Raw genomic sequence first — 17,839 nt, 5'->3', positions numbered from 1 at the left:
GTGATCATACTTCTAGAGTTTCCTTCTGGTCTACCATCGGGCAGGAAATCAGGCTCGTATGGAAATTTTCGTGTGACACGTATCGCGGAAGTGCTCAAAGCAATTCTGAAATGAAAATCGAAATTTACCCAGCGACACTCGGTTCTTATGTTTCTCTGTACATCTGCAGTTTTTCTGTGCATACAGAGTAACACCGAAATTGGTGGACCCTCTTCGATAGCGTATTCTACTCTTCCTTCCACAATTCGACATTTTGCCTGTTTCGACCTCTGTCCTTCCACAAAAGAGCTTTAGATTACGAGTGATAGGGGGACAGGAACAGGAACTAAACACGGAGGTTCGGATAAACCACGTGCAAGCGGAAATCGAACTTCTAATTAAAATCGGATGACCCGTTGAAACAGTCAGTGGACGACATTCAATGTTAGTTGCATACCAACCGTAACCCAAAGTCAGGCAGTCAGAACCCCAAGAACCAAAGATCGTAAAGCAGTAAATTGAACCACGCTTAGGTCCAGTCCCGAAATGCTTTCCAAGGGAAAACGTTTCACGTAACAGGGAGAATTTTCGATCACTTTTGTTATCCCATCAATAATTACCATGGAAAGTTTAATAACTAGCTTCATTGAAAAACTGCACTAACATTATAACACTATGGGATATAAGTATAGAATCATTTTCTAAATTATGGACAACGAAGATATTAAATAATATTGAAAGTATCAACATCCAGCTAAAGAATATTAAATATGTATTCTCAATAGAATTTATGAAATAAAGTGACTTAATAATTTATATTGCAAAACGAAAATACACACACACATATTTAAAAAAAAATCTTAATAACTTGCACAAGTTTTAAAATGACTATTATTCTCGATATACATAGCATGCATCGTATTCCCCTTATACATTATTACACATACTAAAGTCATCTTACATCACTGACACAGAGCTCTCTCTATCCCATTTATTATAACAAAAGTGAACCTCCTACATTTTCACTTTTCCAATTAATTAATCAATTGTCTAACTCTTTTAGCGTGTTTCACCTTCCCACATTATCGTCCAAACATAGGAATTACAGTTCAAACTGAAATCCCGTCTGACACGTTACGTACCCATTCTACTGGCCACTTATTCCAACCCCCAGTGATGAAAAAAGCGAAAATCGTTTCCCTCTCGTTCACGTTCGCTCCAGAACCCCGTGGCTCCGTGGGGTTCGATCTGTTTGCCGAAGTTTCACGGCAATTTAAAATGTTCCGCTTTAAACCGTACCGATCGGTGGTCGCAAGCAATTTCACCGACTGTTCGCGCGTCAACGGAACCGTTCAAACACGCTGGGGCGTCGCGGGACCGCCGACGATTTCGTTTAATCGTCCTCTAACATAGCTAATGTCTCGATCTACACCTTCGTCTGTCTAAGGAAATTGTAGTATAGCTCTCTGTCGTAAGGCACATCGAGTGTAAAACTGGATCCCCATCGCCCAGGGTCGTCTACTAATCCCGCTCTGACATTCGTCTGTGCAGTTATTTCGTCGACAAATGACCCATGCTTCGTCTTGAATGGCATCTGGATTAGGCAACTTTTGTTCGAAGATCGAGTTGATAAGGCAAGTGTCAATAATATTCTGAAATTACAGTCTTTAGAGAATATTCTATCCCTTCTTATGTTTTTTTAATGGTGAAGTGAATGATTGTAAATTAGTGTTGAACATGAACGTGCAAACAATTGTTACTGCAACATTAATAAATAAGATCCGTAATGTAGCACTAGCTAGACATTAATTACGCAACAGAACTCTAGCGACAGTGACCAACAATTGCTGTGAAATATTATAAACATTATAACAAGTAGTTTAGAAAAGTTTTCATAGATGTCATTATTATATGTATATAATTATATGAATATTTATATATATATTGAGAATATTGTGCATAAATTTGTGTACATAGTGTGTTCGAAATAGATATCAGAAGTGATGAGTGATTCTACAGTTTGACATCATACAAAAATCACGAATAAGGAATTGAGTTCGTAATTCCATTTTTGAATTACTAATTGTTAAAGATACATGTAATGCGCGGGAAGTGACTTGGAGATTTATTCTGATAGCAGCGTGCATCAAGTTGCAGTTACAGTGGACACGTTTTCTAACAAACTGATATTCTGACGAATACGTCTGATCTATTCATCGTACGAGCGAGACAAGTTCAGAGATAGTCATCAGAATATCAGTTTGTCAGAAACGAATCCACTTTAACCGCAGCTTTAGTCAGACTAGATGTAGTGACGTCAGTAGAATAAGTCAAGTCGAACACATTTTACGCGTATTTTCAGCGTTCCTTCAACAATTAATAACACAGAAACGAAGTCTTAAACACAATTTGGTCATTTGTGATGTTCGCCTTATTTTAGCTTGTAAAATTACCCCTTAAAATTTCTGACTCCTATTCTCAAACACCCTGTAGATACAGGCTATTTTAAATAATTCGAGATCGACGTGACCTTTGTTCTTGCTTTTTTTAAGGTGCATATATACATGTGCATATTGCCGTAAAAAGATGTTTTGAAATTCATATTATTAGTGAAATTACAATAATAAAAAAAACTACAAATCACGTTCAAATAAATATTAATTTGAAACTTTGTACACATCTTTATGGAAATCTTGTTTTATGATCTGGCACTTTTTGTTTTAAATATTCCAAATTTATAAAAAAGTCATAAAAATGAGTTACAGTCTTTAATAACCATATTTGCTTGAATAGTCTACTTATACAGGACGTACCAAAAAACGTGGGACATTTTTGTAGTCAGTCTTACTAGGCCCAAAGATGCTCCAACTTTTTAAATAACTAGAGAAGTTATAGATCTCAAAGGAGGTATCACACTCTATATAATACAGAATAAAATATAAATAAAAAACATACCAACACAAAATATACCTCTACACTTTTATGATAAAATCTCCTTGACAGACGATTGTTCTGAAACACTATTCGACACCCGTGGATTCTAGATCGAATCGGAAGCATTTATGGCGATAGAGAAACAATGGGTTTTCGTGAAACAACAAATCGGATCATACTCCACACGGCAGAAAGGAATTAATTGTATAAAGATCAACGTCAACTGGTGAATACGCGTGTGGATAAACCTGTTACAATAGTAGACCGCAGTATTTAATTGAGACTTCCTTGTCACATACCCCTATCCCAGATCTACGCATTCCATGGCAATCAATAAACACCAGTAATTGTTGAAAGTACGTATGCGACCTTAATTGCAATATCATGTCTACTAACGAAGAAATTCCGTCATAATCGTACAATTAAAGGACAAAGGCAGGAGTCCCTGGAGTTACTGGTTTATCATTTCGTGATATATATTCTACTACACTAATTGTAAGAGCAAGTTACGATAGCTTTTCTTTAGCACAGATATTTTGTCACCACTATAAATGGTATCATAAGAAAAATATGAAATAATAATTTATGAATGAAAGAAAAAATTCATAAAAATCTATGATACAATTTACAGTAAATACGTCAAAATATATATGCAGACTAACTTAATAAATATTAACCTGTAGAACTTGAAATTTCTCCCATGTACTAGGCAGTGATGCAAAATGCTTAAGAAGTTAACAGTTCCCTTTTTTAGTTTGCACATGTTACACACTCATCGAACCTTCGTAAAGTCACTGTCAATGAAACAAGCTAGACGTTTTATGATCGCTTAACAAAGGCTAGCCTCCTCGATGCAGGAGACACTTTGATTGTTCAGTTTTAGCTGGAATAAAGAGAAAAAGCGAGACCACGGTGGACCTATGACTATGACTGACTCGCTGTTTAATACAGCTTAATCTTTTTTAATTAAATGTTCCTTCGATTATCCGCATACAGATCTACAACATCACAGGCACCTTCAAGCTTCTGCGAATAAAATGACAACTAGCGCTGTCTTTGGCGAATAATTTAATATTCGAACGCTGTTGTCTTTATTTTCCAGTTAATACGGAAGAATTTAATTACTGCACGATTTTATTCAAATTAATTATAAATTTTCATTTATAGAAACGATTATTGTCCTCTCGACATTAAGCACGTCTTTTCACTCCTCTTTAATTAGTTTTGCCTTCTTCCTTACTTATGGACATTTTAACGCGAGTAAATTAATTGTAAGTAAATTAAGTTTTTGAATCCTTGCACAAGTAATTTTTTAAAATAATTATGCAAAAATTACAGTATAATTAATCGAATGACATCCTTTTTAAACAAATGCATAAACAGAACAGTTACAAACTTCAATTAGTACAGTTTACTTACCGTAACCAGTGTCTTCGTGTCACAGGTGAGTGAACGCAAATAGCGAAATACTGATCAGCAATCCAGACAATAAGTATAATATAAAAGGCCGTGGTTGTGTCGTTGAAAAATTCTGACATGATGGCCTCCATTCCTGAAACAAAACATTGCTTTCATTAACAAATTGATTACTCAACTAATTAATAATATAAAAATAACTTATGCTTATTAAAAATATTTTGTTTCGTATGAAATCTGTGAAGAATTCTTCGAATGGTTATACTCTAATTAACGACAGTAATTAAATACAATAAATATCATTAGCATAATCAATAATCTGCCCACATAAAAATTAGTAAATAACCAAAGCTGCAAATCTCGGTTCTCTGTACCAATAAAAAAGCATGAAATAGTACACAAAGGTTTTTCAAACCTTCAACAAGAATATTTTTCAAGTTCTTTGCATTTATCCTATAAATATACTCCTTTATTAAAAACATATTATATTGTCGTTTAATAACATATTAAAAAGTAATCAGACAAAAACAAAGTGGAGGGAAAATGCAATAAGGTTCACAACAGAAAGCTCCTCTGTTGAGTTCATTCAGTAGAAAGCCTAAGGAATCAGCCGCGATCGAAAATTTATTCGCAAAGCACTATTCTTGAACAGCAAATCGATCTCGGGAGCACGAAACATGGAACTGGATTAATCTTGCCAAGAAGATACGCGTCTACATTTACATGCAGTACGGATATCTGCATACGTGAACATGCTGTTTGAATTTTGCACGCGCGGCTGTAAATTATGAAGGGATTACGAGGAACTCAAGAGAATAGAATCCAAATTTGGTAAATAGAAGAGAGTATGTTAAAGCTTAATATACACCGTACGAAAGGCGTTTTCATATGCAATATAAATACTGGCTACTTGATGCACACTACATCTAGTTTACATCGTTTAATTTTCTTTAAGCCTTTTTTTCGGTCAGCACTGTAGATTCATTTCTTCCTACTTTACGTTTCCTGTACTTTACGAGCGTTCTGTTACTCAGAAAATTAGCTGGCCAATTTCGTTGGGAAACGCGTATGATGGACAACATATTCAGCGTCATATTTTCCACACGGAAAGCCTGTGCCCCAAATCTCTTCCAATTTGTACACTTCCATCCAGGTTACGCCAGCATGAACGTGTCATGTACGGAAGAATATTGTAAATCTTCTATATACTTGCTGATATGTACATGTGCAAGAATGTGCGCTATGAACCTTATGCACGTAGCATACGAGGTGCAAAAAAGTGACGATCACGGTTTCTGAAGACTACTTCAGCGATCAAAATTTACTTCAAGAATAACAGATTTGATCTTCCTCTTGTAAATAGAAATTCACTAAGTGTCAACAAAATAGTCACTAAAACAATAGAAATAGAAATTGTTTTATGATTACTATGTTGACTATTACAATAGAGACAAAATTGTAAATATAAAGAATATTTGATTACAAAATAATAGCCTCTGAACCCTACTACTTAATATTTAATGGTGTATCATGCGTATATATAATAAAAGAGAAAAAAAATATATTCTAGTCGCATGTATCAATGCTAATGAATTCCAATACAATTTTTTTTTATAATAAAATTCAATTAATTACATGTTTATAAGAGTAAATACACATCAAACAGATACTTCTACCCCAGAAATAGAGAAAAATAGCTCAGATTGTTAATTCACGGGAAATCTCTACCAAAACGAGGGGAAAGAAGGCAGGGAGTGCATGTTCGAGGTTTAAAAACAACGAAACAACTCACGGGAAATCAATACTCGCAATCGTGTGCTATCAAACCCGCAGGATCGTCCTATTAATCGAATAGTTTCCGCACGATTAAAAGTTCGTGGGTACATTGTACAAAACTGACCCCCTCTGCTACCCCTCTCCCCACTTCCCTCTCCATGTAAATTTAATACCGACCCATGGGCCATTATACGGTTAAAACGATACATTCGGTGAATTCCGCCGGCTAGTTTTTATTGTTCCGCAGGCGTTGAACGTTAAATCTCACTTATCGGGTGAAACATCGTCCAAGTTATTTCACTCGAAAACGACTTTACCGCGTCAAACTGGTTGCAAATGAGAATTTAGGTAACAGATCAGTATCAGCTCAAATACGAAGATACGATCTTTAATAAACTTTCTATACAGGAAGGTCTGACGAATCGGCGGGACTCGATTAAATTATACAGGGTGTTTCTTTTATCTTGCACATCCTAATATCTTCGTTATTTCTGCTGATATGAAAAGATATGTCAGAGAACAGCGAAGAACAGCGTGCAGTGGTCACTCAAACGGGTCACGTTCATAGAGAATAGGACTAATTTATTAGAAGAAAAGTATGGAACACTGCTTATACTCGCTAGCGTGTTTCCTAATGAATTGTAACGATACGAAACCCCCCCGGGGACCAAGCGGAAATAATAAAAGTATCCCAGGGCGTGTCGTGGCCAGGTCACGAGACTGCAAAACGACCAAACCGAAATACGCCACCCGTGTAGATGATTAATGACAATTTAATAGAAAGTGCAATAAAAATAGAAAATATGCAGAAAAAGAAAATTTTGAGTATACGATTTTGATGATGCTTGATATATATTAGAATTTTTTATTGTTTAATAAAATAAAACGAATTTAATTCTCACTTAGATATTTTGTATAAAAATTTTGTACTTCGTATTTCTTCCTCGAACCTTTACGTAAATATAAGCACTTAATGAATTTTAAAGGAGAATTCCAACGTCCATAGAAGTGGAAGGTCTATTTTCGAGTGCCAGTTGCCTCGATAAACAAGAAAACAACACCGTGAAAGCAAACGCAATGGGAATGTAAAGGAAACCATTATCATTGTGCAATACAATTACCCACTCTTTGCTTGAACTACAGTATTGTCCGAATTGTTGTGCACAAAGATTACTTTATTTAAAAAATATATATAAGATATTCATAATGGTCATAAAATCAATTTTAAGTAGAAGTATAATATGCTGCGTTGAGTTTCTAATAAAAAAATTTGTTCACAATAATTGCCGCAATACTGTAATATGAATAGAGGAACTAGGGGATTTGCTAGTAATCTGATATTACGATTTACGAAAAATGTCGCTTGATATTAGGGTAGAAGGAAGACACCAACACATCCCAGCAAAAGATGATGGACGAAGGGGCTTGGCCACGAGCGGGATGAATATTTTCTGAACTGAGGGTGCGACCTGCGGATAATTAGTTTCTTGATCGAACGCAGCGTGACGAAACAGGAAGAAAACGACGCTACTAGAATGCTAATGAGTGTCTTGACGGATGACTTACGTCGAAGGTACAAATCGATTGTGTGACACTTTTCTCGGGATAAAAATACCAGCTAGATAAAGAATTATTTACTGAATGAGCTAAATAGTTAATTACATGACAAAGAAACAACAATAGACTAAATTTCGCAAGATTCTTCCACATAATGAAATATCCAATGAAAAATGCCTGCAAGACTGTTTCCTAAAACATTCAAATTTCTTACCGAAATTTTAGTTTTAAAAGAAACCTACACTGAAATCAAGACAAATGTCTTTAGATAGTTATCTCTACATATGAATAAGACTAATATAACTTGTACAGTACTAAAATTGTAACGCCTCAAAAACGCTTCGGCACAATCCAATAAAGTCTCGTGAACCAGTCTGGAAGATATTCCCGAGAAGCAGGCGAGGACAATCGACAACGATCAAGTCTGCGAATATCGTTATTTGGCTAGGAACTCCAAGACGCATGAATCAGTTCCTTCCACGGGCCTACGGCCGAAATGATCTTAAAGTCGGATAATGCGCTCATTTAAATGCATACTAGCCGGACATTACACGGCAGCCATGGTAAGCTCTTCGCGGAAAGGGCCTGACCGACTTGCTCGTACTCTTGGCCCTCTCTCTCTCTTCCTTTTCTTGACTTTTATAAAGACGTTAAAATTCCTCGAGCAACTACGACGAACGCCCCGATAATCTCGTGCGACGCTGAAATTGCACGGGGAACGTTCCAATTTATGTCGCCAGCATTTTTCCGCCGGTCGTGAAGTTAAAAAAAAAAATGGAAAAGGAGAAAGAGGGCGAGAGAGAGAGAAAGAAAAGGAACCGATCAACCCCAGGATCTTCTCGTTACTCGAGAAAAATTTCTCGACTATTTCGGCCGAACCGATAGCTGGAGAACTGTTAACGGAAGAGATTCGACTACTATGCGAACGACGTAAATATCTGGAACGTTAATCGCGAGCTGAACAATTTTTTCTTTCTTGTTTTTATCTTTGAAAAATGCTGTTCCCGAAGGGTCGACTGTGTCGGTGATTCCACTGTGTTTGTTTGACGCGAGGATGTAAATTTCCGAGGATACTATATACTATAAATAATCGATGGTGCAACATTGCGCGAGTTGTTGTTGCATTTCTCAGGCATTCTTTTTAAGGTACATAGACGAAGTGCTGACTCGTTTTTTACACTGTCGAAATCGTAATGATATTTTTGTTTAATTAATAGGAGTATATATATTTAAAAGGTATCCTATAGAGGAATTTCGGAAATATCTGTTTCTATGAATTTTATTATCAGAATAAATATACCAAGAAATAAATTTAATTATGGATGCAGATTATATTTGGAAAATTCAGTTGAATTTGAATGCACGGAAATGAACGAAATATGCAGACATTTTTTAAATGATCCAATAAATTCAATTACTGCAGCTCCACTTCGAAAAATTTAAATAATAAACGAATAAAAAAAATGTTAAACTTCATCATTTTTCATGAATCTCTTGATTGATGAATTTCCGATAGAATTTAGAAACTACTTAAATCCAGGACTTCAATATTCAATTACGGAAAAAGAGAATATTGAAACTTAACTACTCTTTTTATTTTAAATAATTTTTAACATTTTTCCTTAATTCTGAAAATAATACGAATTTTGTTATAATATCAGGGCTGCATTTACTCTTAATGGATAACACATAACTTGTATAATATTAGAGTAAATAATCATTTAAAATATAAGTACAATCTCGTAAAAGATTTGCATCATAAAAATACGAATTTTTTAAATGAATTTTATTAACACAACAATCCAATATAGTAGGATAATTTTTCGCATTTTCGTGGATTCTCCCATGTGTATAAGAGACAGCGAAATAAAGTGAGGAAAATTAAATGACACGCCTTCTGTAACACCGTTTTCTTTACTCCGGTCTCGCTGTCTATAAATGTGGCCGTAAACCCGATCCATTTGCGAGCATATAAGTATCTATGTGCACCCATATATTGGTGGATTGAGAATGCACATATGGACAGATCGTAGGAGGTAGACAGTTTAAAGTGAAACCGCTTCAAACGGTTAGAAAATTGAATGAACCACGATATTCTCGATGGGCTATCGCGCAAAACGTGTCGTCGATTCCCTGAAGCGGTTTGGCTAATTTTAGCATGGATCAAATAATAGCTAATAATGAAATCGTCTTTCATATTTCTGTTATACGAATAGAAATGAGAGCAAATTCAGTAAGCAACTAAATATTTACAAACAATTAGCTACATATGGTAGGATGGTACATATATAATATTCATTTTCAGAAGTTTATAACTGCCTGGTTAATACTGGGAAGATTGCACGAAAAGTACGATGCTTCAAAAATTCCATAAATCAGAAGACTGAAGGAAACTAAGCCGATTGATCTATAAAATAATAACTAATAAAATGTAATAGAAACACTGTTATGTTTCACAATTCTCTGACTACTTCTATAAAACTAGTTATATCTAAATATAATATCAAAATTAAAGAATATGTACGTACATGATGTTTTAAAGAAATTACATATTTTTGAAGTTCTGACTAAGAACCAGACATTTCATATGCATGGACCTAATAATAAAAAATAGAAATAGATCTACATTAATCAATGGTAATTCTAATATATTTATCTAGATAAATAATATATGCAATCATCTAAGATGAAGCTGTTTACAAGATGATAAGGAAATCATGCTGTTTCACGATTAGGCTATATGTATATGTATTTAGCGAAACCGGCAGCCGCTGATTATAATTTCCGGCACGTTGAATTCATGGCGACCTTGTTGCATCAAAACTAATTCGCAGTCGTGATTGACAAGATAGGTGGCAGATGTGTGACTCGAACATAGTTGGTACGCGACACAATTGACTTTACACACTCCTGACGCACACCTACGCACACAAAACGCCGCAATAATGATCGATCATCCGTGAACATCGATCTCGCCAAACTTCGAGATTCCCCCTTTATAAAATGAATTATCTATGCTGAGATTTTCATACTGACTGTCTCAACCATCCCTTGTATTTCCAAAAATAAATAATTTTATTAGGAAGAGCATAATTCAAGAGTAAAATTATTTTTATACATTTTAAGGAAGACATTTTCAAGCATCTGTGATGAATGTTTATGGATTGAAGTCTTACAGCATCAACTTTGAAAATTTTTAAGATTAAAGCTACTTGAATGATTCCATAGTTGATTTGCTGAATATCCAACTCCATAAATTGGATCACAAGTAACATTATTTTTGATTCAAAATTCATTTATTTTATAGGGAAGTAATAGATCGATTTTAGTTATTAATTTAAACATTTAAGCAGTATTTGTATGTTATCATTACGTATTCCATAAGTAGTAGTGCGCAGAAAGTATTTCAGGAAGACAACTGTGCATGTTTGCTCACAAATGTTCGAATAATTTTGAGTATCAGTGTACCTATGTTTGTTTCTGAAAGGAACGATTGCCAATAATGCGGTTAATTGATGGTCAACTGTGTACAAGCCTCGCTTACGTGTCATCGATGACGAACAAAGCTTGGCCGATGTTAATTTCGTGCAAACCACCACCAACAACCGGAACACTCAGGACCTAATGGACATAATATTCCCTGCTGGCCAAGCGTACTAGACGCACCTCAGTTTGATGGAATCCGAGATTGGACACGTTTGTTTCCAATCAGATCAAAACGAAGACAAGTGGAAACGAAGTTAGTCTTCTTTTTCGGATTTTTCAGCTGATCTGCCATGGAATCCAGCAATATTAAGCTGACCCCTGATTTCAATTAACCCACTATACTGCATTCAATAAACTTTGCAGAACCTTTCTCGCTTCCCCAAATATATGAAGCTAAAAAATTGAATTAGAAGTAACTAATGATATCGCCCATTTGTTGCAAAAGTTTACACACACAATTCTATTAACGACTGTCACATTTCCCAAAAAGTCACTTTTTTAGGTACATCATTGCTACAGAAAATGAGTGATAAAACCAAGAACAATAAACCAATGTTCTGGAGAGGTAACAAAGACGACAAAAATATTTAATCAATATTGATACTATGACAGCAAATAATTCTGTGATTGTAGTGTAAAACGACGTAGGTCATATATTTCTATTTTTCAAATAATAATGTTTAAGGTTTTAAACTTCAAATGTGTATTGTGGACTTACAACTTATTGTAATTTCGTTCTTTCAGTCGCAAACCATTCTTTAATTCAATTTACTTCTATCAAAAACAAACATTTTATCTTGCAGGATTAAATTGAAATTAAAGTTTTTTAAAAATGCGACTTATGTCGTTTCGTCTTACAAGCATAAATTTAAGGACACTCAAGATTTCTTAGAAAGAATGCCATATCAAAATGTCAAAGGTGAAATTAAAAGAAAATTTACGTTGCTTTTACAAAACTAGTATGTAATTGTCAGATAACTGACAATATCATCAGGAGAAACCAGATTATAAAATTTATAGTTTTAACCATTAACAAATCACTTTGCTAAGACAATCTATGTGATATTTACAAGTTGATCCAGTAATGCGACCTTGCCACTGCACTGATATCTATGATTCGACATCGTGTACAAACTATGAAAATTATAAAGAAAACAAGATAAGATCAAAGGATGCAGAAACAGAGAAAACTGAGAGGTATGCATGTTTGGTTTACCTAGAGCATGTGTAGTCGGATTGCACACATGTTTCAAGCTCTGAACACGAAATGGATCAATGACGCTCTGTATGTTGATTCAACTGTCTAACCCTAACAACTTGGTCTGTAACTATTGCTCAACTCCAGATTCCACCGTGCATTTGCAGCAGATGCGAAGAGATGCGATGCTGCATGATTAAGTGTATACAGAAGCGAGTAATGCTTTCATAAGCTTACGACAGCCATATTCTCCTATTCCACAATATTATTAAATTATCAGTTATATTACATTACACAACACATGTTTAATAAATTTCCCTTGAACGAATTAAAAGGACCTGAAGTAAATCTTACAATTTTTGAACAATTAACCATTAAACACGTACTTATGCAGTAGAATACAAAATTTTCCTTAATGTTGATGAGTTTCAGCTTCTAAAATATTGAATTATTGATAATCTGGCTATCGCGACCTACCACGTACCACGCTAAGTAAGAAAAGACTATTTTGGCAAAGCTTTGTGCCAGTGATTCGATAGCGCTTGGTGCCGCGGCTAGATAGAAGCAAAGTTGTTTCGACAGGGTTGTAAGCAGATAAACGAAATAGCAGCGAGTGCAACATGTTCCTGACCGTTGGTGAAAATGTGTTTACAGCATGTTAGACGGTCGATCATGCGTCACTGATACGCGAGGGCGCCGCCGGTGAATCTGTTCTTTGACGTTCCATTATGCAAAATCGTCTTCCTGGTCGTTCCCGAGGCCAAATGCCGCGCGACACGCGGTCGATTTCGCGTGAATTCACGACGATGATACACAGGCACCAACAGAATCACGGAAGCAACGGCCGTGAACGACGAATGGAACAACGAAATTTTAGAGAGGATACACAAAGGGTATGCGCGTATCGATCTGCACAAGTTGGCGCGTATGAAAGCGTAACTCTGATAAGGGCTGTAATAAAGTGTTCAAAACGGACGAGGGGAATTTTTACACAGTTACGTCTGAACGAATTAACGAGTTATACAGGCTACTGCGGAAAAAGGTTGCGAACTTTTAAAGTATGTAATCCTTATTAAAAAGGCCTTCTTTTCAGAAAATTTGCTTATTTTTTAACTTTGCAGGCTCTGAAAGAGTCTTAATGGAAATACTGAGGGCTTTTATTCTGTTAGTTATTAGTTGTTCACGGTAAAAACAAGGCTTTGAACGCTGATCGACTTCTTCTAGTTTCTTGTGTAACATTTAAGTGTGATGGCTTAATGAGCTCTAAAAAAATATATAACGAGATTACCGTCAAGGATCTAATACCTGATCATTTAAGAGTAAGAAATATGGTTTTCCTAACGTATTCACGAAAAAATTATAAATTAAGATTCTGTTTTCTAATATTCTCAAAACTATTCTAAAATTCCTTTTATTACTAAGTATATATCTAAAGACATTATTACGATGTAATAGACGACGAAGGTAGAACCCGTCATAGTAAAATTCATAGGAAAAAAAGTATGAAAGAAAATTGACCCATAGGAAGGTCAATTTTGAAGAAAATCGAGTTTAAAGGTTTATGGAGCAAACGTGCACTCTACTACATATTATGGTATCGACAAAAATTATAATATTTTCCAATGATATGCGAGTGGCGGGTTATTTTTATGAACGTTGATTGGAATGCTATTAATACATTCAATATATTCGAGTGTCGAAAAAAATATTTTAATGTTGTTTACTCCACATCATCAATATGAGCAAAACAGAAACAGTTTTCAAAGTGAGAAGTTCTATTCTTGATCAAAATTTTAAAAATATAAGGAATTAGGTAACCCTCGATAAAAATTATTTAATGTAAAGGAACTTTATAGTATTTGGTCTATCAATTTCTCCAAATTATTCTTTATAGTACTATAAATAAGTCTGTTTCGTAGTAATGAGAACTATGAATAGGTATATAAGTAAATTGAATTCCTATAAATTTTCCCAACGCTAGTAACTGTACGTTCATCAACTGCTCTTCGAAAACCCTGCTCTCTCCTTTGTCATCCTCGCAGAAATGAGCAATGCGTTGAAATAACAAGCGTGAAAAAGGGTGGGTTGCAACATTTTCGAAACGCCTTCGATACGAAATTTCCCACGTATATCAATGGAACCGACTTTTTCAGCGTTTATTAGCGCAGAAATACGATGCAGAATGTTCTTAGCCTGGAAAGGGGGGGTAGAACGGGGTGAGGAAGGGTGAGCAGAGGGGCCAGGGGAGTATGTAGAGAGCTGAGAAATCGTAGAGGTACCCGCCAGAGAGAGCTGCAGGATGACGGATGGAGGGCAGGAAGCGACACAGGAACCGGAACCCATTACTTCAGATAACAACTTCCCTAAGGCTTCCTTTCCTTCTTCCACACCTACCCGTAAACCCGATATACACACATAGGCACACTCGCGTGCTGGGCTACACATACACAGAGACGCGAACCTCTGCGATCCTTACGGTAGCAAGTACGAATCCGGAAATTTACCACTTCTGTCGTCATTTTGCTCGGCTACCAACCGAGCAACTGGTGGCCCTGCAATGTACTCCACAGAGAAGAGGAGATGAAAATCTTGACCATTTCTCGAATAAAAACTGACCATCGCGTCCCAGCTACATCTTTGCCACCACTATTGTAACTGTAAATTGAAATTTACTTCTACGGAACTGAATATGTGACTTTAATCCTTAATAACCAGTTTTTGGACATTATTAATACAGAGTCTAGATTAATACAAGGAGTTGGATAATAGATGTTAGAAATTTTCAGGAGTGATTATACATGTTAATATAAGACGAAATTGTCTTTAAGACTTCGTTTCTGAGTTGAGAAACGTACCTACAATGCGTGTGAGCTGTGTCTGACTTGGGACTTATTCTACTGGTGGCGTGCATTAGCCAGCTCAGACGCAGCGATATATTAGTAGAATGGGGTCCCTGAATAAAACATCTGACGTGTATTCTAGGTCTTTTCTTAACAACTGATAACTTAAAAGTGAAGTCTCAAACGCAATTTCGACATTCCTGATTTTTCTCTTATTTTAGCATGTAGACTCACTTCTTAAAATTTCTGATACCTGCTATCGAACACCGTGTATAGCATTAATTGTATCTAATGCAGAAATTTGACATAATATCTACAATAAATTTTTATTACCAAATACTTCGAAACTAAAGAGAACGATTTGTTATGGTATATGTAAAATGATTAAAAACCTGTATTCTAGTGGTTTCGTCTCGCCATATACGATGAGTGTATTTCTTTCTAATCTGTACACGTCTCCATTAACAATTATATAACTATAACTTCCTTTCTCGACTCCACAATCTATAACTTGGAATGCCAGTCTATCACTTGTAATGTCAAATTACATCCCCGTTACTCTGCAGTTGATACACCGATAAAAAAACGACAAGAATCTGGTAGAAGAGAAGAAAGGGAAAAGAAGAGCTGGGTAGCACCAAATTTTATCAGTATTTTCAGAAGTACTGCATAGCTCCGCGAGAGGATTAGTGATACCACGCTTTATGTAGGTCAATTGGATGGCGTTGACGGACATGCGAAGCGTGAAGAGGAGATTCAGGCTGAAACGGAACTGGGCGTCGCGGTGGTAGAGAAACCACCGACGCCGCCACCGTTGCTAAATGGGCTCCGAGCGGGTTACCCAACTGTTGCGCCTTCATCAGAAATTTATGCAGAATCCTGGGTTAACCATCCCGGCCAATCAGCTTTGTAACCGAGCTAACGTCGTATCTGCGGAAGGGGAACGATGTCAAGAAAGGCCGTGATTTAGTAAAAAGCCCTTTAATACTTTGTACCCTTGGTACACGGCGTATGTTCAACTTTGACGCCGCTACTGCTGGGACATACCACCTTTAACTGAACTATTAGGCCTGGTTTGACTCTCGTTATAAGATATAAGACCTATGTTATAAGACAACGATTAACGTATCGATACCCTTATTCTAATACCAAGTACAAGAATTTTTAACGAAATTTGAGTTCTGAGTGTCTTTGAATCTACTATTGTTGCTTCATTGAACGACTTTAATGCGATATATGTATTTAAAAACTTATTTGTGGGTGATATAGATAAGTGAAACTTTACTTTCAATAAGTTTTTAACACAGTTGAAATATTTTCAATAAACTTTAAATATTTATTTAAAATAACATATAAATTAGACTTACCCACGAGGGCCAAAATCACAGTGAGCAGAGAGGCAGCAGGGAATGACACCGTCAAATTGAATTCCAACATTTGAAGCAAATCCACTGAAACAAAGTAAAAGAAAGTATATTTCACGTGAAAAACAAGTAAGATGCTCGTGCAAAGCAGCATACGATCGATGAGAAGTTTTCTAAATAATCGAACGAGGACGATAGAGTCGTTTAAGGGAGATTCGTAAGAATATATTTAATATTCTGTTCTCTGAATTGCCAAGCACGATATTGTATCGAGATCGTTATGCTCGACGACGAACTGTTCGAATTTAATATTTATTAGATCAGGCCGTGACGAAAAGTTCCCTGGGACGGGAGGTTATTACACAAGTTGAGTGTCGCGTTCGATGAGTCGGTTCAAAGCTCAATAAAAATTAATTTCAAAACTTCCTCGATCTCGATTTAAGTTCGGACGAACTTTCGATCGACGCCTCGAGGCGAGAGACAAGGTTCCCACTTGCTACCGAGATAATCCATGTACGATTTCCCATTAATTCGTTCCATTCGGTCTGTCTCAGTAGCATGCAATAGGAAATATTAATTTTCGTGTAGGTACACCTACAGGAAATGCTTTAAACGAGATTTAAATGATACGAATAGTTTCATATGGTTTTCAAACATTCGTCTAATTCAATTAAAATGCATATATTTCTAAGTGATAAAAAACTTACACTTAAGAACAACTTAAAAGATGTAAAGACTTGTTCCAGTTCAAAATTCGAAAGTTACAGTATGTATCGTACCTAACCATAACCAAGCTCCTTTAATTTTCCTTCTCAAATTTGAAGAATGACATAATATACACATAAATCAACAATCTTTTTTATTTTTCGTCTATGGTTTAGACCTAAAAAAGTCGAATCTTTGGGTCAGTGTTAACGACAGTGCGCGCTAAGCGCTCTGTTCTTAAGGGACAACTAAAACTTTCACAGGGAATGTCCCGTTCTATAACTTAATCGAGGCGCAGCGATGTAATTAAGAAGTTGAGCTATTCCCAAACGGCGACGCGTGTCGTCTCTTCTTTATGACAGCGTCGGTGTATCGCCGCTTACAAATTTCCGCACCGTGGCCTCGCGGCGCGGCGTTTCGATTTAATGAATTTTAGATTTCCAAGATATCACCCACTAAAGCCACTCCCACCGGCTTATTAAAACTCCCGAGTCCTCCATCTTGTCCTATGTAATCTGAACTCTGGTTGGCACCGCGCCAGTATCGTGGAATTATTTTTCCCTGCTCACTTGTCTATTTTGCTT

At 36.0% G+C, this 17,839-nt stretch overlaps 1 protein-coding gene across 2 annotated transcripts in view; it reads right to left on the bottom strand.

The window, feature by feature from the left end:
* Nucleotides 1–17,839, bottom strand: part of LOC143178795 (membralin-like) — a 195,717-nt gene that overhangs the window by 163,150 nt on the left and 14,728 nt on the right. For both annotated transcript variants that reach the window (XM_076377646.1, XM_076377645.1), the window contains exons 9-10: nt 16,554–16,637; nt 4,333–4,465 (exon numbers count right to left, since the gene is read on the bottom strand). In XM_076377646.1, the coding sequence (XP_076233761.1) occupies nt 4,333–4,465; nt 16,554–16,637 (217 nt within the window). The remainder of the gene's footprint in view (nt 1–4,332; nt 4,466–16,553; nt 16,638–17,839) is intronic.

This window comes from Calliopsis andreniformis, chromosome 5 (assembly GCF_051401765.1).
Source record: "Calliopsis andreniformis isolate RMS-2024a chromosome 5, iyCalAndr_principal, whole genome shotgun sequence".
NCBI lineage: Eukaryota > Metazoa > Arthropoda > Insecta > Hymenoptera > Andrenidae > Calliopsis > Calliopsis andreniformis.
This window is presented reverse-complemented; position numbering and strand designations above follow the sequence as displayed.